This window comes from Trichoderma aggressivum (genome assembly GCF_033847375.1).
Source record: "Trichoderma aggressivum f. europaeum strain CBS 100526 chromosome Unknown scaffold_016, whole genome shotgun sequence".
Classification (NCBI taxonomy): Eukaryota; Fungi; Ascomycota; class Sordariomycetes; order Hypocreales; family Hypocreaceae; genus Trichoderma; species Trichoderma aggressivum.
In genome coordinates this window covers 563,771-584,764 of record NW_026946382.1, presented here as the reverse complement: position 1 = coordinate 584,764, position 20,994 = coordinate 563,771, and the positions used below count along the sequence as shown (strand labels likewise).

Sequence of the window (20,994 nt, the reverse complement as noted above, 5' to 3'; positions counted from 1 at the left end):
ACGCTGGTTCCCGGAGAACGGAGCCAGTGACTCCGTATGGCAAACGACTGCGGGCACGGAGCGCCAATAGTTTCAGCAAGTGCAACCATGGTAGCTGAGGTGGCAAGAACATCATGTCATATCTGGCCTCCGTCTCGTACGGATGATGACCTCATCTGGTCGACGTGAACAAAGCTTCGAAACTCTTACTGTCCGGAGCTGGTTGGGGGGGCCTGCATCTGGTCTGGTCGTGATAAGCACAGTTTTTGCTGCACGTCTGCCCAGATTAACGTGCATACGAGCCTGTTCAAGCACCAGGTTCGTACGGAGTACATCAGTACAGTATGCATATATCTCACTCATCCTGGCAGCCGGGAAGATGGCCGTCTTCTTTTTTTATACTAATTCCTTGACTACCTTGCTCCGTACACATACTGTCCCCAATTGCTTAAGGCGCCGATACATATTCGGATGCGTTTGCGGCTGCAGGCTTGGAACTAGTACCTGTATTACTCCGTGCTCCGTAGCACTGGTCATTCCGCATCATCATGATTGGCACAACATCTCTTTTATATATCCATTCTCTCTCTCTTTTTGGTCCTCTCTGCTTTCTCACTCAGCATCCAAACGAGGCCGTTGCAAGACTAGCAGCCGCGCTGACGGGACTAAGACACATCACCTATAAATAGACGTATAAAATGGTCTTCAGCATACGTCGCGAGCTGCGTCAGTTTGTGTGAGTCGGGAGCTATTGGGCTTAAATTACTGGATCTCACATGACCGGGAATTTGTGAACACGTTTACATACTCGTACGGAGTCAAAACAGCCAGAGACCGTGGGCAGTATTGGATGGAAGCTTTTCGTGTCGCCATGGCTGTGCTACAAGTCCTACACGCACAGTACGGTACAGCTGCCAGGGTATCTCATGGCATCAGCAAGCTGTGGAGAAGTACCTATGCTGCAAGGATCTCATTTCAATGTTGAGAATGTACTTGTAGCTCCGGTCGTGTAAGAGTTAGTCACTCGGGTCATCCAGCATTCCACGACCGGAAGCAGACGTCGGCGGCGGTCTAACCCAAAAAAACAAACAACGTTTCGAACGCCCGTTACTCATGATGCTACGAGTACTTATTTGCGTGTAAGCAGAGACGGTGGTGTAGGGCCAATAGAGGGCTGGTGCATACAAAGAGCTCATCACAATTTCACTCCGCCGATCTCTGCACACCAAATTAGCATGTTGCTAGTTGTAACACGGCGTGCAGATTAAGGTTATGTCTGGAAACTTGCCTCTACGGTGCCATTGCTAATACACACTGATGCATCATGCCAGAATCGAGGCTCTGCCGGGACAGGTAACATCGTCTCTGCCATCATTTCCGATGTGAATCTATCTTAAACAACGTGGAAGAAAGGGGGTCCTGAGACGTATTTGGTTATAGAGTGTAGCCATTTCCAGGGTGCAAATAAGCTACCGAGCTAGGAGCTCATAAATTACCCAAAATCAAGGGGGTGAAACGTGTTCCCCAGGCGAGCATGCGAAACAACGCCCGTCCCGCTCGACTTCTGTATCTTGTCTTGAAAAGTGAAAAATCATCCAAGACTAGGACGACGTGGTCATCGGAATCGTTGTTACTAACCTAGCTGTGGTCTAGGTATGTAGTTGACGAGCATCAAATCTGAAGCATCCCGAGCTTCAGGCTCATGCCGATCAGGTGAAAGACACATAATTTTGACAGATGGATGGGCAGCTAAACACCGCCTAGCAGGTAGCTAAGCGAAAACCCCATCTTGCTCTCCAGAAAACGAAGCGAAAAGAAAAAGAAAAAGAAAAAAAATTAGTTGCAGATTGTGGTTCCTTTTGATAGTGGGCCAGACCCGATAAATCTGATACTCAGATGAAGCAGTTGATATGGGGTTTCGTCCTGGTGCCACTTTGCCCACATGCTACGCATCCCGACGAATTGTCTACCAAATACCGAGATCTAGGGTAAAGGCAGTGTCGATAAGACATGAGAGAGTAGAAGAATTTTTTTCTGTGGGTTTAGCTGACAGCTGGAGGCGTGCATAACGCGTTGATCTCCGTCCATAATATCGCACGAGACGCTAAAACATTGTCAAGCATACATCGCTTACTAGCATGTAGAGGCATGAAACATGACTTGAAGAGGTAACGCAAAGCTTTCATTCTACATTATGGGCCGTCGTCTAGTAGCAATGCATGTCGGAGATTCTGCCGAGTCGGAAAGAGTGAATAAATCATGATTTTTCCTCATACCGGTCGACAATCAAACGGGCGTGACGCCATGTGCGTTCGGTTAAAAGTCCCCGCAAGGGGCCCCGACATATTTGACGTTTGATAAGAAGCTTGCCCCTGAAAACAACCTGAGATGGCTAAAAGCTCCTAGCTGTACGCATCGTATCATAGTGTAATGCCATTGGATGGCGTAGTCAAGAAGATGGCTTGAGTGGCTTATACCAAGCGCAAATTGAGAATTGCCCACCGGGCCGGAAGCTCCCAACATGGACGAGCTGCCTCATAAGATGAAGCAGAAGCAAACATCACGAACCATTGCTCCACTTCAAAGGCCAGTCCTGTTGGAAGCAAGCCAACGAGAGGATTCTCCAGATGACATTTCCATCATCCCTGGTTGGAAAGTATTACTCCGTACGTGTTACAGATAAGGTAAAGAGCGCACAGGCGATCGGATCGGTCCAGATTGACATCGAGGAAAAAGCAATTCTGCGCTGTAACCTGGGGAGGATTTTGTTTGCTTTTTCTTTCTTTTTTTTCCCCGGTGCGCGATGAACAACAGACGAGCTAAGCAAACGTCCCGGACCCTTTTCAAATTCGACAATTTCATCACCCAATCTAACACGGAGATTCGTTTGGCGCTTTGCAATCAACAGGACATTTATCGTCCGCAAAAGTGTCCAATACTCCGTGTTGCGTAAATTGAAAGCCTACAAGAAGAGGCTTAGTTCAACTGAGAGACCCTCGCAAGGCCTGATACCCAAACGTTGGCTGATATGAACCCCTATAGCCAAGGCAGTTTGTTTGATATGGCGCGGAGTCCAGGGGTCCCACACCAGGGCCCTCACGGCCGGTACTTCGTATGAGGTACTCTCTATACCTACTCCGTACTCCGTAGGCCGAGCTGAAACCCATCAAAATTGCAATCTGCCGAGTTGAGAGAGAGGGCCATGGCCGCACATCCGCTTTTGACATTGCCGGCAAGGCGAGGCTGTCACTGCAATGGAGCTTCGTTAAGTGACTTGGGATACTTTGAGATTTCAAAATGCCCGAGGCAGACTAGCGCCGTTTCCTCGCACGGGGACGATCCACTGCAATAAATGATGGACCCCAGGCGCACAGGCATGTTATTGTTCATGTTTGTGATGTACTTGTATAGACACGGGTATGGAGAATGGAAAAGAATGGAAAAGAATGGAAAAGAAGAAGAAGAAGAAGAAGAGGAGGAGGAGGGAAAGGAAGCTGTGTCGGTAGGGCTGTAGACAAGGGATACTACAGAATGGAGCTGCTTTGGGAGAGAATTGAGGTGCATGTAGCCGAGAGCCTGGGCACAGTCGGACTCTCGCATACTTGGATACCCGCTGGATCAATATAAAGCCTCAACATCTCATCTCAATACTAAACTAAATTAACCTGATCATATAAGCGAGCCTGGATACCTATGTATCTTCTCTTCAATCAATGAGGTACTGTTGGTGGCGCAGATGTATGTCAGGTACTCGGACTCCATAATAACGCCTCCAGCACTCCCGAGAGTTAAGATTGGGTACCAGAAGGCACCCTGTCAACTGTCCCAGCATCATCAAGAACAAAGAGGGCACTAACGGCTGGAACTACAGTCTCCATCCAATCCCATATTATCCCGGAGCTCGATTGATTCGCGAACCGCCCGTCGTCCCGGACGCAAGCTCTTAATGCTGCCTGCCCGCCTTGACGTCGAAGGGTGGGAATCGGCCAGACGGGGAGGGCGAAGGAGAAGCACGAGTCGAATCTCACATCATGGCATGTTCCCATGATCACCCACCGTGGAACCAGATTTGCTGCTTCCGTCTCCATCCTCGTGCATGTGCCGTTATTTAAGAGGTTGGGACGCAATACTTGATGCATGCAGTGGCCAGGCCAGCACAGCAAATGCCCCACGACCCCCAAAGCAGCAGCCGAATCGAATCACCCAGCTGTCTTTGACATGCATTAGATACTGCAAGGTTGCGATGTGCTTGTGCACTTCCAACACATGTACGTGTAGTTGCATGTAGCACCAAGTAAAAGTACTAAGGCACTAGTACAAGTAGTAGCTGTACATTACGGTATGATGCTCATGCTGCCGTTCCGTTGCGTTGCGTCGCGCTCAACGTCTTATCATGATGCTTGTACCGGTATACTGCGGTAATAGTGAGTGGTTATTAGTGGCCCAGCATCATATCGCGCGTATTTTCTACGTGCCAAACCCACATCACAGGCCATGCCACGCATCCCCCCCATGGCAGCCCATTTCCAGTCCTTCAATGTCCACCTCAGTCTCTTTCTGCCAGGGGGAATCAATGCTTGCTTGCCTAGCCTATTTCATGCTGCATGCTGGGTTTCCTGCCGTTGAAGTTCCAGGGCTGCTACGGAGCCCCCCTCGCGTTCCCCTCCCTTCAGAACGCTCACCGTGATTCCATCTCTTCCATTCTCTATTTCCACACGCCCAGAAGCTTTTGCTCGCGCGCTCCTGTGTGGTTCCGTCCTTCCGTTCACCGTATAATACTACTCGTTGACACCGGCTTTGCGCTGTTTTGTTTCCGGACATTTTTTATACCTTGGGACGGCCGCTTTTTGCGCTCTGCTCCGCGGCTTGGGCGCCTGCTCAGCTCGCTTCTTTTTTTTTCCTGTCTCGCGATTGAGACGGACCCCTGCAAAGCTGCCATGCTATGAAAGCAAGGGGCGCCTATTTCCAAGTCTACGAGCACCAGACACACACTCGACCGTCGGCCGTAGGCACCGTGGCCGCCCGAAGGCTCCCGCAAGAAGCGCCCAAATCTCCAACCCAAGGGATTCGAGACACCTGAAGCCCAGATCAGATATTACCTGAGATCAGATCGCGCCGCTCGACGCCTTGGAACCCGACGTTCGCCCAGCGCAGGCAACCCTGCTCTGAATACGGGCCATCTTTTCCCCCCTCGTCGTTTCTTTTTTTTCTTTCCTTTTTTTCCCATCATTTGCTTATTGCCCCTTCGCTGTGGCTGATGAGCGACGCGGTGCCCGGCGGTCCATGTACAGTACGAGTACACGCTGCTAGTACCACCCATCGCTGTGCTGCCCAGTACCTGTGCCGTAGCCAATATGACGGAGACTGCTAGCTTCACAGCGGCTCGTTACGCCAGTTCCACAGCCGCCAGCCTCCCAGGCAAAACACTCGCAGCGCCTCCCGCCTCCATCACCGGCCCCTCGTCGAACCTGCACTCGCATCGCCAGAGCCACAATTCCTCCAAGCTGCCGTCCTTTCGCTTTGCTGACATCAAGAACGCTCCCGCTGCCGCGACTCCCCAGGCCGCCAAGCAGCCGCTCCCGCTGTCCCCCCGACGCCTCACAGCCCCTGTTGGCTCGATCGATTCGCAGCTCGACCGACGAGACTCCAAGACGCGATCCGCCGCCGCGACAAAGGTTCTGACGCCTTCCGCTTCTGCGCGCAATCGCCAGTCGCTGCCCGCGTCCCTCAAGACTGTGGAAACGCTCGTGTCGCCGCCGCGCCCGAACCTGCGCCCTCGAGCCTCGTACCAGATTAAGCCCTCAATCGTCGAGCAGGAACGGAGAGTCAGGCGCCCCGTGTCGTTTCCCGACGGCCTCGCCGAAGAAGCTTCACAGTCGACAAAGGCCTCGAGTGTCGCGCGCTCTTCTTCTGTGAAGCAGAGCGCTCGCCGTTTACCGGCATCCCGCAGCTCAAACGCCAACGGCAGAGTGACGCCCGACGGCCCGCGAACGTCACTCAGCGCTCGCCATCCCGCCATCGAAGAAGCAGTCTCTCCCACCTCTCGAGTTGTCCCGGAGCCAAAGCCAGGCATCAAGGTACGGGCTCGGACTCTGCCGGATCTGCCATCCTACAAACCGCCGTCCTCGTCGGGCCCTTCAGATGAAAACCAGGACCAGTCGCTGCAACGCCCACCTGTCTCTTATAAGCCGCCGGTAAACGGCGCCACTGCCGGCCAGCCTACAGCTTCAACTGCTGTTCGCGTTCCGCCCATTCGAGCTTTCCGATCTTCGGGCTCTCGCAAGAGCTCGGTAGACGACGATATGAACTACAACTCTCGCTCCTACGACGTGGAAGATCGTTACATCGATTCAACCGACGACCACACTCTCCGCGCTCTCGATGGCGACTTTTTTGATCAGAGGAGCCCTCCCAGGCACGGCACCAACGGCGATGACACGGGTGACGTTTTCTTAAAGATTGCCTCTGAAGAGGCAGCGCGCAATGCAAGAGCCGATAGTGTCAATGACAGCAAAACTACTTCGGTAAGTAATGGCAGAGGAAGGGGAGACATATGAATAGAAAATCTCGTCTTGAATACCTTGGGGATCTAATTCGTTACTATTAGCAGTATCAGGTCAATCGCACTACGCAGCGCCGCCCGCTTTCTCAAAACGTCTCTTCTTATTACCCCATGTCCCCTCCATCAGTAAACCGCAGGCTCTCTGACCAGCAGGATCAAAACCGAAGCCGCTCAGTTAGATATGAAGATGAGCTGACGAGCGAGATCGCGCGGACCACCAGCGCCTACCGCAGCCAGCTGCTCAGAGACAAAGCCGCATCCTCTCGTCCCACCGAAGACACCTCTTCAAGATCGAATGGCTTAGGTCTACGACCCTCGCTCATGACTCCCCGAAATGCAGGCTTCCAGGACCAGGCTGCGGAATCTTCCTATAGCCGAAGACGGTCGTTAGTGGTTGACGCCCCGGCCTCTAGCCCGGCGCGCTCATCCTCCCACAAGGCTACTGTGCTGGTTCAAGCTCAGAACAAGGCTTACAATCCATCACCTCTTACGCGTTCTTTCGAGATAGAAGAGGAGGACGACGACGACGACCCCGAAGCTGGCAATCTGGCTGAGGGAACCGAATCGACTACATCTACCAATGCGCCATCTACTGTCTGGGACGAGCTGGACGAGCTGAAATCGCGAATCCATCGTCTGGAGTTGACAGGGAAGCTGCCGCCCACCTCCGCAGCCGCGTTGATCAAAGCATCGGAGGAGAGACCGCCGACAGCAACGACAACCGTTACGACCATGTCGATATCCCCTAAGAAATCGGCAGCCGGGCAGCAGACAGATGCCGGTAGCAGTACGTCGTCACAGCGAGAGGCACACTCGAACCTGCACTCGGCTCTCACCAAGATCAAGACGATCCTCAGCCCAGAAGTGTATCGCGCGCTTGAAACCGCGGCGAACGATGCCCTTGCGTTGTCGTCCATGATGGGCACGCCTGGCCAGCCTGGTCCTATATCAGGTTCTGCCAGCGTAGTCGGCGGCGGCGGCGGCGGTCCTGCAGTTACAGATCGTCAGCTCCGCCGCAGGACGGACAGCGTCTGCCGCAGCCTAACTGAGCTTTGCATCGCCCTTGGCGAGGGGAACGCCCCTCGGCCTGCACCAGCAATCATTCCGCAAGTCGTGACGACGCAGATCAGCCCGAACCAGAACCACAATGCTCACCTGGAGCCACCTAGAACCCCAACCATGATGAACAGCAAGACTTATTCGGTTTCTCGCCGCTCCAGCGTCGCGCCGCCCGAGCAAGCCACCCAAATCATCACTAGCCCTAGAGCCATGTCCAAGTTTGAGGAGCGAAGGAACATGATTTTGAACGGCAGTCTGGTGACTAGCCCCCGGATTTCAGCTTCCACTCCGACAACTCCCAACGAATCTATTGCTCGTAGAGCGTCACTTATTGTGTCACGTGCTCGCAGAGCAGTAACAGAGGAACCGGAGGATGGTAGACGCTCCTCTGCGCTTTTGCGTCGACGGGCGGCCGGTGATGAATCTGACGATGGCGGCCGAAGAACTTCATTCCTTGTCCGTAACCGTCGAGGAACCGTCGGCGAAGAAGACGAGGGATCCAGATTCCGGGCTCCCTCCCGAGCCATTACCGAAGTGAGCGGCGGATCTAGGGGGGCTACGAAAGAATACCTACGTGTCTCCGAGCGTGCTTCCGAGCGTGTCTCAGAAGCCCCGACTCCCCTACCGGAAGCCGACACACCACAACCGCCCTCAGCCCTCAGCCGACGACGATTCATATCCTCGAACACGCAGCCTTCTCGCCTAACCGTTCCGACTACTTCTAGCACGCCCTCGACCAGAAAGTTTCTAGAGAGGTCGATACCAGACGGAGTTGAGAGCAGCTCTGAGAGACCTGCCGGAAACCGGCTTTCACGACATCTCTCGGTTCAGCACGACTCGGACCGCACCTCCACCTATCATTCATTACAGAATCGAACTAGCAGCCTGCAAATCCGTCGAGCAAATCGGGACAGCATGGCTATCCCGGCCTCTTCGACCACAGCCACAAATGGCTTGAGATGACCTTAAACGACAACAAACACGTTTAGATTCATGATCTGTACCATACATAATCTTTGTTTTTTTTTTTTAAACAAAACTCATTTGCGAGCGTTTTATTCTTACTTATTTTTAGTTTTCCGTCATTTTTTGTTCACTCACTCTCTCTCTCTCTCTCTCTCTCTCTTACTGTCTCACCGTGTGTCTCTCATTCTCTCATATCTTGTCACTCTCTCATATTTCCTTTATTGTTCCAATCAGCAATCAGCATACATGCCACACCATTTCCTTCTAGAACCAACTGGCTTGACGACCTAACGACGGACGGCCTGCTCGACTTCCTTCACGGAGCCAAATTTCTCTTTGTTTTCCATTCTGATCTTTTTTTCCATTCAAAACATGTGTATTACCTGGTCTTGTTTTTTTATTTGAGCATACAAAAAGCTTTTGTTTCTTTTCTTGCGGGGGGGTTTGGTGTGCTGTGGCCTCGACCACACAATTTTTGTCCCAGGCGAAGAGAGGAGTTTGATTGATTGATTGGTTGATTTTTTATTAAACAGTGTTTACTTTTATTCTAAAGTAGTGAATTGGTTGAAAGGCAGGCCGTGAAGTCTTATTGGGAAAAGGGGGCGGGCGCAGAGTTACAATACCTCTTTTTTTTTTGGCTCTTTTTGTCTTGTGTGGTTACCTACCTTGGTTCGGTTTTTTTTTCGGGAGCGAGCAAAATATAGCATCAATGTGTGTGCAAATTTCTTAATAAGAATTCGTTTTTATCTAACTGCGAACCATTATGATTATCTTGTGGTTTTTGGGTTCCTTTTTGGACTTTGTGATACCTTGGAATAGATGGATAGCTGCTGCGGCCATTAAACTGACGTGCCGTGCTGCCCTTCTGTGCCACCTCACCCTGGATAGACTTGAAGTGCCAATAAGAAACAGTCGGTATTGCCATCCCAGCATGGAGTTGGACCCAAGACTGGCTCAATGTAGTCATGATAGACTCGTGCTTGCTGCCAGGTATTATCTCATAATGTCTGAGATGCCAGCCACCTGGAGACATGTCTCATAGCCGTAGTAATATCAGGGGACATTTCATGTCATAGATATCCCTACGTGTCTCATGGATAGTCTCCGAGATAGTCAAGTCTTAATACTAGGTACATACTACATATACTTGATCAACGGCTGAGATACGGTCAGATGATGTGTGATTGCCAGGGATGAGCTTGGCCGAGACAACAAGCCAAGACGAATCTTAGTATTGCCTGCTTTGATGAAGACGTAATCTGAGCTGCTGGCTTCGAATTCGGCGTAAGTGATTTGCATGGCTCTGGCTATATAAGATGGACCTTTTGTCCTCTAGGTAGTCAAAAACTTCCACCTCTATAGAGCCTATAGTTCTGCTGTTAAGACCAAGATACACGCAAGGTTTTCTCAGTCTCTGTTCTTTTTCTTCTCTAGCCAAAATGAAAAAAGCTATTACTTGGACGACTTTGGCCTTGAGCTTGCTGCCAATCCCCGTGGCTGCTCAAGGCCAAGTCAATGTCACCATTCCCTCCGGCACCATTATCGGCAGCTCAGTTGACGATGTCGACATTTTCAGCGGAATTCCTTTCGCCGATCCGCCGATTGGTGAATTGCGATTCAAGCCACCGCAATCTTTGTCAACTCACCTTGGGGATTTTGACGCCACAAAGAAAGCCAAGCTGTGCTCCCAAGGACGCATCCTCAGTGCCCCGTCCAGCTCTCAGGCGACACTTCTTGCCCTAGAAGCCGAGAGGGAGTCGTTCGGTAACCCAGTGCCTCCGGAGAACGAATCCGAGGACTGCTTGACCGTCACTGTCCATCGACCTGCAGGCACCGAAGCTGGCGATGACCTGCCGGTGCTCTTCTACATATTCGGAGGAGGCTTTGTGATTGGAGGCACATCGGCGATAGTCAATGATCCCACCGTGTTTGTTCAGACCGGCATCGACCTCGGAAAACCCTTCATCTTTGCAGCTGTCAACTATCGCGTTGGAGGCTGGGGCTTCATGCCAGGAGCTGAAATCTTGCGTGATGGAAGCGCCAATGCTGGTCTTCTCGATCAGCGCAAGGGCCTTGAATGGGTAGCTGACAACATTGCTGCTTTTGGCGGCGATCCGTCCAAGGTTACCATCTGGGGACAGTCTTCTGGCTCAATCTCCGTCTTTGACCAGCTGGTTCTCTACGACGGCGACAACACGTACAATGGCAATCCTCTCTTCCGCGCCGCAATCATGAATTCGGGGTCCGTCACTCCTGTCGACCCTATGGATTCTGACAAAGCCCAAGCGGTGTATGAGCACGTTGTCAGAGAGGCCAATTGCGAAGGCGACGATTCTTTGGGTTGTCTTAGGGGACTGTCCAACGAGGATTTCACGGCGGCGGCTAATTCGATTCCTGGCCTGTTATCGTACGAGTCCTTGGCCCTCTCCTATCTCCCTAGACCAGATGGCAGTGTCTTGACATCGAGTCCTCATGTCCTGGCGCGACAAGGCAAGTTCCCTGCGGTACCGATGATTTTCGGCACGCAGGAAGACGAGGGAACTCTGTTCAGCTTCTTCCAGGGGGACATGGGCTCTACAGACATCATCACCGACTACCTCGACCGTCTCTACTTCCCCAATGCCGATCGGAGCCTGGTCAAGTCGTTTGTCGAGACTTACAGCGAACGACTTGAAGACGGAAGCCCGTATCGCACAGGTACTTATGGAGGCTTGTTCCCTTACCCAGGCAAAAAGAGAATCGCCTCTATCCTGGGCGACATCGTCTTCACCCTGGTCCGACGCTGGACGCTGGAGACCATTGCCGCAGTCTCCCCAGAGACGGCTCTTTGGTCGTCGTTTGCTTCGTACAACTACAAGAAGGACTTTCTCGGGACGAAACATGGGTCAGATACGGACGTCTTCTTTACTCGCAACAACAGCCACTTCCCCTCGATTAGCGGGCGGACGTATTACATCAACTTCGCGTATAATGGGGATCCCAACGAGGGGCTTGATGTAAATGTCACTTGGCCGGGATGGAAGGAAGATGGGCAGCTTTTGTGGTACAATGCGACGCAGAATGGGTATTTGGCGGATGATTTCAGGAACGGCAGCTACAACTTTATCAAGGAGCATATCGATTCACTCATCTTTTAGGGCTTGTGTTGTTTGATGGGAGAAGAAGAGGATAGAGCTTGCTTTTCTCACTCATATTTATACGACCAAGTGCTGTTGCCCAGAGCTTCTAATGAATATGGGGGGTGTGAGGTTCGAATGTCGGAACAGAATGCGATGAGAAGCCTTTTTTATTTTGTTGCCTCCAGCACTCACCACCCATGTAATGTAGCTTTTGAAATATGAAACACTGGATACTTGCAAGTATTTCCTATGAATACAACGTCGGATGTGAAATGCTATTTTGCTGGGGCGGACTTTATGATCAACAGTGCGATGCTTTGACACGACAATATAGAAAACCTAAGATTATGCTAACAAGTGCATGCCATCAACCGATGGTGAGGCTATGCTGTGGTGATGAGAAATCCGCAAGGCAGTTTGAATCCATTCAATTCATAGGCAGTAGCTGGAGGTGGCGATGAGCCTTGCTGAGTCACGCCGATTTTTGTTAGGACTTCCCTTCAACATGTCATGTCGCACCGAAACTTGCTACATTTGCCTGATTCATTTAAAAAAACGAATGAGCATCCGTTCTGGATATTTATTTGCAGAGGTCGCTGGCAGATTTGGTTTTGCATCTCACCGTCGCTTTCACCTCAAACAACATCCCGGGTCGCTTCCTAGCCTGATAGCGGCAAAATCTCATATTCAAGCTTTTGCTGCCTGCAGGAGCCTCCGCCCTCTCACACCAACATCTCACAAACCAACGCCAAAAGGAGCCCTTTTCCACAGCACAGCGAGGATGAGCGCTCTCGAGGAAGACGGCTCGAGCATCTCCGCTCAGATAGTCATCGAGGACAAGCTCGCAGGCGGAAGGAAGCCAAGGGGAGGCGGCCGAGGAGGCAGAGGCGGAGGCGGCGGTGGCCAGAGCAGAGAAGTGCTGGTGTCGAAGACGCTGTCGAAGCTGTTGAGGCATCAGGCTGGGAATGCCGGCATCAAGCTTGACGCGGAGGGTTTTGCAGCTCTTGATGAGGTGGTGAGTTTTCATTATGATTTCCACCGTTTTCAATCTTGAAATGGCTTCTAATTACAGCTTCCACAGCTCAACTATGGTCCCATCCGGTCTCTCAACGTCACCGTTGCCGAAATCAAGCAAGTCGTTGCCTCAAACGAAAAGCAGCGCTTTACCATGAAACTGAACTCATCACTCACCGCCGAACTCGTTCCCTCAGAAGACAGCACGGCTCCATCTCACTACCTCATCCGCGCCAACCAAGGCCACTCCATCAAGATGGAATCCGCCGCCCTTCTCGAACCCATCACCCTCGACGCCGGGAATGTGCCGTCGAGGGTTCTTCACGGAACTTACTTTGCGTTTTGGCCTGCCATTGAAGAGTCTGGAGGCCTAAAGGTCATGGGAAGAAATCATATCCACTGCTCAACGGGAACGCCAGAGGAGGGTGTCATGAGCGGCATGAGGAAGGACGCGGAGTTGGCGATTGAGATTGATGTGGAAAAGAGTCTGCAGGATGGCATTCAGTGGTGGAAGAGCGACAATGGAGTATTGCTGACCGAGGGCGGAGAGGGAGGCGTTTTAAGCACGTGCTACTTCAAGAAGGTTACGGGGCGGAATATCGATGTCGGTGTGCTTTGGGAGGATGGGGAGAGATTGTCGGGCCTTCCTGAGGGGATCAAGGGAAAAGTTCCGCCGGGTAAGGGGCCGAGAGGGGGGAACAAGAGAGGAGGTGGAGGACGAGGGCGAGGACGGCAATGAGAAAACAAGAACGACTAAGCAATCAGCTTAAGAGAAGAAAAAAAAACAATATTAAAGAATGAAAAAGAAATAGCATCAATGGTATCCTAAAAACGATTGCTTAATGCGAGTGCTATACAAAAGGAGTCATGTTAACCCAACACCGGCTTCCAGCCAACTTTCATAGCCAACTTTCATAGCCAACTTTCATACGATGGCAACGCCAACAACGCGACTACGACGACGAATTCTCCACAGGCGTGGCAGTAAAGGACCTGAAGATGCCGTCCCTGCGCTTCAGCTCCGCCGTGAAATAGTCGTTCAATTTTTCGGCAATTTGCTGCCTGGCCACGCTCTTTGACATGGCTCCCTCGACATGACCTATATCATCAGGCATTCGACCACCATTTACAAAGACAGGTTTTCCGTTAAAACTCCCTGGCTTGTTTGGGTCTTCTTCAATATCATATTTGGGAACTCCAAAATTAAGGCGTTTTGCGTCCTCGGCAACTTGCTTTAGTAGGGAAGGCACTTCGCCAGTGTAGAACTCCCCGTCTACGATAGCTGATACGCCTTGAAGATCATCTGTAGGCTTCTCCTGGGCCGCTGTCTCGGCACTTGGTGGTGGTGGTGGTGGTGGTTGTACTAGAGGCGCACCGCCAGCGTCTCCTGGAGGCATGGCCAGTGAGCTGTCACTTGCCTTTGGGCTTTTCGACACGGGAGGAGTGGCCGCTTTGAGGGAAACGCCACCAGAGACTCGATTAGAACTTGGTGCCGGGGCTGGTGCTGCTGTAGATGCTACTATAGTTGGCAGCGGTGGTCTCATAGCCCGAAGGTATGCCAATGCGTGCATGGCAGCATATTGTTTAGATGCCTGCGAAGAAGCGTGATTGTCAGCTCTCGGTACTACTCTCAGAAGGCAGGTATCTAAACAAAGAGAGCATTGGCAAACCTTCTTTGTTGCGAACAACGGTGGCTGTTGGCCTTGAGATACGCCATGGCCCTCGCAAGGGAAAATCATGTGGCTAGCAGAGGGCAGAGAGCATGTTGTCCTCCACCGCATATGGAAATTGCCATTGATGGGGACTTCTAACCCGACATCTTCAAATGTTGGGAGATGCGAAGAAGCGTCCCTCTTGTGATGAAATTGAATGTGCTCTACGTCAATACGAAATCAGCCACCGACTCTTATTCCACGGCTTGTCTGCTGGGGGAGATGCTCACGAGTGAGAAGGCTCACGTGGTCGTGGGCACTGACATCCGGCTCAGGTCCCTCCACGAAGCTCACAAGATGGGAGAGCGCCTGCAGTTGTGGCTTTGTTGGGGGATTCGGGTTGTTGCCTTGCTGCTCTGCCTTCTCCTGGGCCTCGATCCAGAGTTTGATCCGGGCCCATGGCACAGGGCAGCTTTTCGTGGCCATGATGATGTTGTCTCTGCTTTCCTTGGCAGTCGACTCGATGAGAGAGGACAAGGCAGAATGGAAAAGGGCCGAAGACGAAGCCGACGGGCGTTGCTGGGCCGCTATCAGCCGGGAATTGCTGTTGCGAGTGCGAGCGCGGATTTGGCTATGATTTACAACGGCGTGGTGTTGAGTGCGACTGCGAGTGCGGCTGCGCCTTGAAAGTATAGCTCTGCGGCCCGGTGTGCTCGATGAAGGAAAGGACGCGCCGGAGACGGGAGGGCGAGGCTGTCGGCGCATAATAAATAGGCAATCAACCAGGAGAAGAGAGGGAAAACGACGATGAAAAGCTGCGGTGCAAATGCAAATGGGCGCTGCGTTGGGTGCAAAAGCAAAAGCAAAGCACAGCCTTGCGGGCCTCCCGAGTTTACAACCTGAGTTATCGAAGCTCCGAGCTCAGCACCGCGATGATTGGCCTGGCCAAGTCAGAGCTGGTGAGGGGCATGCAGCCTGGGCCCCCCTGGTGCAAATCAGTGGCGCAATTAAACTCGATTCCTACAGGTTACAATTTACAAGGCAGAAGCTGGAAGATGCTCCGGACGCGGCCGTTGCAAGAGAGAAAAACGCCAAATGCTTGATGCTTGCATCTACCAAAATACATGTATATACAATATCGCGGCTTGCCTTGTAGAGGTAGTCCAAGGCGGATTGTCGACTACCTTTTAGCCTCATGACTAGCTCAAGTGAAGCATCAAATCTGCTTTACGAGTAGTACCTGTATGTACCCGTGTGTGCGTAAAGATACCTGCAGCCGGATGCCTTCTTGCTTCAGAGCCCTTCGAAAAAGCCCCCGTCTCCATTCTCGTCATCCTCATCATTGGTAGCCTCCTGGGCCTCCCGCATTAGCCTCCTCCTTTCTCTCCGGTTAAGCGCCTGTGATATGTCCTTGTTGTCATGCTTAGATGATGTGTCTGGTCCTTTACCCGGCCGCTGCTGTTGCTGCCCGCGAGCATGTTGTGAGGCGCCATTGTGTCGTCGTTCGGGCACACTTGACGGGGCTGTTGGCTGGGGCCTGATTGGTGGCTGTGTATCATCAATCTTGCCCGTATCGTCTGGTGATCTTCGGTCCCGAAGCTGCTCCAATGCGGGAGGCCCTTCGGCCAGGGCTCTTTCGATGACTGCCCACATTGGTGGCCTCTCTGCTTCTAGAGCTGCCTTTGCGGCTGCACGCTTGCTCTCTTCGGTTTCTTCTTCGTCGGGTGTCTTCTTGGCGGTGGAGCTGTATAGGCCGACGTACGTCTCGAGATGGGGAAAGTAGAGGGTGTATGCTTCATCCACTTCAGCGATGTGAAGGTCGTGCCGTAATTTTTCTGCCTTGTCTGCGTCGCTTTCCTGTTCAAGCTGTCGCTTCAGCTGCTTCACCAGCCTCGAGGCCTTCTTCCGCTCTAAGCGAGTTGTCAGTAATTCCAGCACTCTATAAGCCAACCAAACAGCCGCAGAGTTGGCCTGTAGGGCTCCACGCACCAAAGAATCGGACCATGTGATATTTGGATATCATTGTGCTGCGCTTCTTCTTGTATGCCTTGTCCATCATGATTTGCTTCTGCGACGCCAGTTCTCGCTCGAGGTCGATTCGCACATTGGCCGGCATGTCCTGGTTCCGTCGCAGGCTTCTCTCAATCGCCCTGATGCGCTTCTTGGCTCCCGAATCTTCCTGCGCCTGTCGCTTGCGGCCGACATACGACTTTTGCCTCTTTTCAGACGCCGCGCCGTGCGACTCTACCTCATCGTGCTGCCGTTTGGTGCCCATTGAGGGTGGTTTCTGCGTTGAGGGATCGTAGTCTTGGTGTTAAAGGGTGATGTCGAGTTTCCGTAAGAGTTCAATGAGAAATTAATGATAAGATTGACCCAGTAGATGCCCCTCTGACTCGATTTTCGATGCTTCGTGTCACCAGACAACTTTTTCAAATCTGGGCGCATGAATTAAAGGAAGCAAACCAGAGGGAAACTCCGTAATACTTTTTCTTATCTTATCTGGCAGAACGCCGAATCCAGTCTAGCGCCTAAGCACCAGTTGTCCAATCAGGGGCCGCCTGCTGCTTGTCTACTAGGTAGCTGCTTGTCCCGCCCAAAGCTAAAGAGCTGGTTTCCAGACAATTCAATGAGAAAGCCGCAGAGCTGATGAACCAAGTCAGGGCTGTTCTTCTGATTCCTATTTTCTCTCCTGCATCATTGATAACTTATTCTCTTACAAAAACACCACTCCAGAGACTTTGATATCACGGGATGCAATTTAGGACAATCTCGATCCCGTCTACTGTCCAACATCAGGCCATGGCTAGAAGCAGAACGTCATCAGTGTTATGCGTTTGAGTCAACTCGCCGCCACAGGAATCTACCGACGACCTGACACAGCTCAAAGCTGCTACTAGTGGGAATTGTGATTCGATCTAGTTCTAGAGAAAACTTCGTGTATTTGGACCCTACACTCGGCCTTTGCGACGACACCAGTGGTCGATGAATCGTCCTTGCCGACGCAACACCAAAGATGGATCGCCCCGAGCCAGGACTCGTCAAGTGGTCTCCCAATGCCTCAATCGACAGTTTTGTGCATATCAACCTGCAGCATCGTGTTGTTCAGCTCTATGAGCCCACTGGCCACGCACGCGCCGGGAGGTTTGACTATACCAAGGTCAGCAGGCACGATGACTTTCCTCCTCTCACGACGTATGACTGGTCTCCCGAGAATCCAAATCTGCTAGCTGTCGGTACCGGCGCCGGAATCGTGAATCTTTTGAGGATAGACGATAGCTCCAATGCATATGTCGAGCTGGGGCTCAAAATGGCGCGGACTTGCCAAGCCGTTTCCTTCAACACGACTGGCCTTTTGGCCGTAGGTTTGGACCGTGTTCGAATGGACCAAAGTCTACAAGTGTGGGATGTCCACCGTCTGTCGTCCGTGACATCCGCAGGGAAAGGTTTCCCTGATCATTGGGGCACTCTTGCGGAACCCAAGAGAGTTGAGCCCAGTGTATCGGTTTCAAGCATCAAGTTCTTTGAAGATAGTCCCCAAGTACTAGCAGCGGGCATCAAGGGCCAGGGAGTCAGGATACACGATCTTCGTGGTAAGTACAAGGGCAATTTTGGGGGGTTCCGAGACTTGAGCTGTTCATGCTATCTGTTGCTTGGCTGAAAAGATGCTTACTATCGACCCAAGATCCGACTGGCGTCCTTACTTTTCATACCAAGTGTAATAATAACCTAGCCATCGACTACGCCGATCAAAACTACTTTGCATCCTCAGCTCTGGACCATCCTGGAGTCATGATATGGGATCGAAGAGCAACCTCTCGCCCCGTAGCCTCTCATACCTACGCCCAAGCTGTTGAAGAAGATGAGCTGCCATGGGGCGGTGCCTTGCGCCTTGACACAGTTGTTGATACCGATTCCGAGTCCTCCATGGCCGAGGATAAGCACGCTCTCATTCGTTCCCTTCGTTATTGCCGTGACCATCGCGGTCTTCTAGCCGTTTTATCACGTACTGGTCAGCTCAAGGTCCTGGAAACTAACAAAGAACTCCCATCGTCAGACGCCGTCCCTCACGAGGGCCCTGAGCTGCTCAAGGTACAGCGATCTCATGAAATGGATGTCTCATACCGCGACAACTCTAGGAAGAATGACAGAATTGTGTCGTTTGATTGGGTGACGTTGGGCTCACCAGCATTGCGACCTAGACTTTTGGTCTTGCGAGCAAATGGGGGATTTGATATCTTGGAGCAGTCCTCTCGCACAGCCGATCATATTTTCAAGCTTGTGCCTTGGCAAGCCCCCCATCGCGGCCTTGAAGGTACTCGGCACACTCCGATGTGTAAATTTTCACTCCAAATGTACTAACTTGACATCAGAGAATACACCGTACCAAGATTTAATGCGTTTTGAGGCCACACAGGCTCCAAAGATGCTCGCCCCAATCATCATTGAGAAAAATTTGTCCGATGTTTCAATATTTGGACCGGACAAGGTGAATGTTGAGGCAAGCATTGAGAAGGCTCTAGACCCCAAAACACCAATTTCAATTGCTGTCAAGGCTGTGGGTGAGATCTCTGCGCCTTTGCCCGAGTCTTTCGAAAAGGCCGAGACGATTGCAGAAAAACTTCGCAGTCTTCGCAACTATGTACGCGATGAGAGCTCTCTTCCCGACTCGCCTGATGAGGGCAGGCCGCATGCCAGCGATGTAAGGCGGCTAGGTAATGGTAGACCTGGCTCCGCATCCATCAGCTCCAACGGGATTGGCTCTTGTAGAGAAATCCATGAAGCACTTCTAGGTACTCTTTCATCTTCATCTGGGCTTCCCAAAGCAGCACAAGCTGTGGTGGATCATGTTAAGCTCTTTCGTGCCAAGGAGAGATATCTGTTCGATGCTGTCACCAATAGGAATGTGACATCAGATGACCCTTGGAAGAGGTTTGTCTGGGATTGGATTGGCGGTGAGTTTGCCAAGATGTGCTCTTCTATTTTAAACGTCAACTGGCTAAGTATATTCCAGATGCGGAGCGAGCCGCGGATGATGGCGGTTTAATGCTCTCTCACGTAGATCTCAGTTACTTGGGAGTGCATGCAATATGGACAAACAATCTCGGTGAGCAGCATCATTTGAACAGGTGTCGAATATTTGCCAATCTAACAGGGGTTTGTCTCTTCAAATAGGCCGAAATCCAACATCTCGCCTGTCTCCAGGTGCCCACGTTCCCGATGCCTATACCTGGGAGCGTTCCATTGGGGCATATTGCAAGAAGCGTCAATTGCCCAAGTTTGACGGCGTGGCGACGAGAAAGCCTCACCATCGCCAGCTATGCCTTGAAATATGCGGCTGGGGCGATGACCAGAACCATGACCCAAGCGGCCTGGATCGGGAAGCCGACCCGGAATATCCAGCCGGCATTCATACAACGGCAGCCTCCCGAGCTCTCTTCAGGGGTGACACACAACTGGCTGTGGAGATCTTGAAGGAGGCCAGCCCATCGCATCCTGAACTGCTCTTTGTTTCATTGGCTCTGCAGCTCATAGGCCGGGAGGGTAATCAGCTTCCTAAAGAGAAATTGGACATTGACGAGGCAGTTGCGTCAAAGACGGATCCGTATCTTCGGGCGATATCATCCCTGATAGCCACTGGCGACTGGACCATCATAGCTAACCAGTCTTCCTTGCCCCTTGCAGATAGAGCTTACGTTGCGTTTCGCAACTTCACTGATGACCAGCTTACGGCCTGGCTGAACGAGCAAGTCTCCCGCGCCGTGAAGGAGGGAGACATCGAAGCCATCTGTCTGACTGGCATCACCGACACTATGGTGGACATCTTTGCGCGCTACGTGGAAAAGTTCAACGACTTCCAGACAGCCACGCTCGTCATGTCCATCTGCGCTCCTCGGTACATTGACGACATCCGCTGCCGAGCATGGCGCAACGCATATCGCGCCTATCTCCAGCGCCATCGCTTCTTCTTCCAGCGGACAAAGTTCGAGGTCGAGTCCACCAAACGCTCCAAGCGCGATGGCGTCCCTGCGCTCAAGCCGTCGTCGCGCCAGATCGCCCTCCGCTGCGTCTACTGCGACGCCAGCACGTCTCTCGCCAACCATCACAACGCAGCGCCCGTGGTGCCTTCGTCCACCATGGAGACGCGCAACCCCATGCTCGCAACCAGCATCAACTCTGGCGTCAGCTGTCCCAATTGCGGGAGGCATCTCCCTCGCTGCATTCTCTGCTACGAGGTTGTCGGCGTGCCGCGCTCGGACAGGCCAGAGGAGAGGGAGGAGACTCGCATGGCCAGCAGGTTTCCAACGTTTTGCCTCCGCTGCGAGCATGTGTTGCACTTGGATCACGCGAGGGAATGGTTTGCGAGACACGCCGAGTGTCCGGTGCCAGAATGTCGCTGCCGCTGTAGTTTCAGGGCCAATCCGGAGTTGAACTATCATTAAAGGTGATGGCTACGGGCAATGCCTCTATATAACCGCCAGAAGGACTCCTATGTCGCAGCTAGCATTACCAAGTACCATACCAAGTCGACCGATACCATCATGGGCTCTCCAAAAAATTCCACCAGGCTCCGTTCTGGAAAGGGGGCCATGCGGCTAGTTAGAGACAGGCGTTCATTGTAATTGGGTTGTGTATGTATAAATAT

General features: G+C 52.1%; 6 protein-coding genes across 6 annotated transcripts; 4 read left to right on the top strand and 2 right to left on the bottom strand.

Annotated features, from left to right (window-relative positions):
• Positions 1-5,333: 5,333 nt before the first annotated feature.
• On the top strand, positions 5,334-8,563 carry Triagg1_5000 (uncharacterized protein; the record flags this gene model as incomplete). The annotated part of the gene is made up of 2 exons (XM_062899467.1): positions 5,334-6,503; positions 6,587-8,563. The coding sequence occupies 2 exons, from the start codon at positions 5,334-5,336 to the stop codon at positions 8,561-8,563; spliced, it is 3,147 nt and encodes a 1,048-aa protein (XP_062756181.1).
• Positions 8,564-10,005: 1,442 nt separating this feature from the next.
• Positions 10,006-11,703, top strand: Triagg1_4999 (uncharacterized protein; the record flags this gene model as incomplete). The annotated part of the gene is made up of 1 exon (XM_062899466.1): positions 10,006-11,703. The coding sequence occupies one exon, from the start codon at positions 10,006-10,008 to the stop codon at positions 11,701-11,703; it is 1,698 nt and encodes a 565-aa protein (XP_062756180.1).
• A 763-nt stretch (positions 11,704-12,466) lies between these two features.
• On the top strand, positions 12,467-13,438 carry Triagg1_4998 (uncharacterized protein; the record flags this gene model as incomplete). Its single annotated transcript, XM_062899462.1, has 2 exons — positions 12,467-12,700; positions 12,758-13,438. 2 exons carry the CDS (start codon positions 12,467-12,469, stop codon positions 13,436-13,438), a joined length of 915 nt encoding a protein of 304 aa, XP_062756179.1.
• Positions 13,439-13,652: 214 nt separating this feature from the next.
• Triagg1_4997 (uncharacterized protein) lies at positions 13,653-15,116 on the bottom strand (the record flags this gene model as incomplete). Its single annotated transcript, XM_062899461.1, has 3 exons — positions 13,653-14,291; positions 14,370-14,575; positions 14,642-15,116. 3 exons carry the CDS (start codon positions 15,114-15,116, stop codon positions 13,653-13,655), a joined length of 1,320 nt encoding a protein of 439 aa, XP_062756178.1.
• Positions 15,117-15,644: 528 nt separating this feature from the next.
• Positions 15,645-16,626, bottom strand: Triagg1_4996 (uncharacterized protein; the record flags this gene model as incomplete). Its single annotated transcript, XM_062899460.1, has 2 exons — positions 15,645-16,261; positions 16,341-16,626. 2 exons carry the CDS (start codon positions 16,624-16,626, stop codon positions 15,645-15,647), a joined length of 903 nt encoding a protein of 300 aa, XP_062756177.1.
• A 738-nt stretch (positions 16,627-17,364) lies between these two features.
• Triagg1_4995 (uncharacterized protein) lies at positions 17,365-20,791 on the top strand (the record flags this gene model as incomplete). The annotated part of the gene is made up of 5 exons (XM_062899459.1): positions 17,365-17,941; positions 18,082-18,663; positions 18,722-19,303; positions 19,363-19,455; positions 19,524-20,791. The coding sequence occupies 5 exons, from the start codon at positions 17,365-17,367 to the stop codon at positions 20,789-20,791; spliced, it is 3,102 nt and encodes a 1,033-aa protein (XP_062756176.1).
• Between the last annotated feature and the right edge of the window lie 203 nt (positions 20,792-20,994).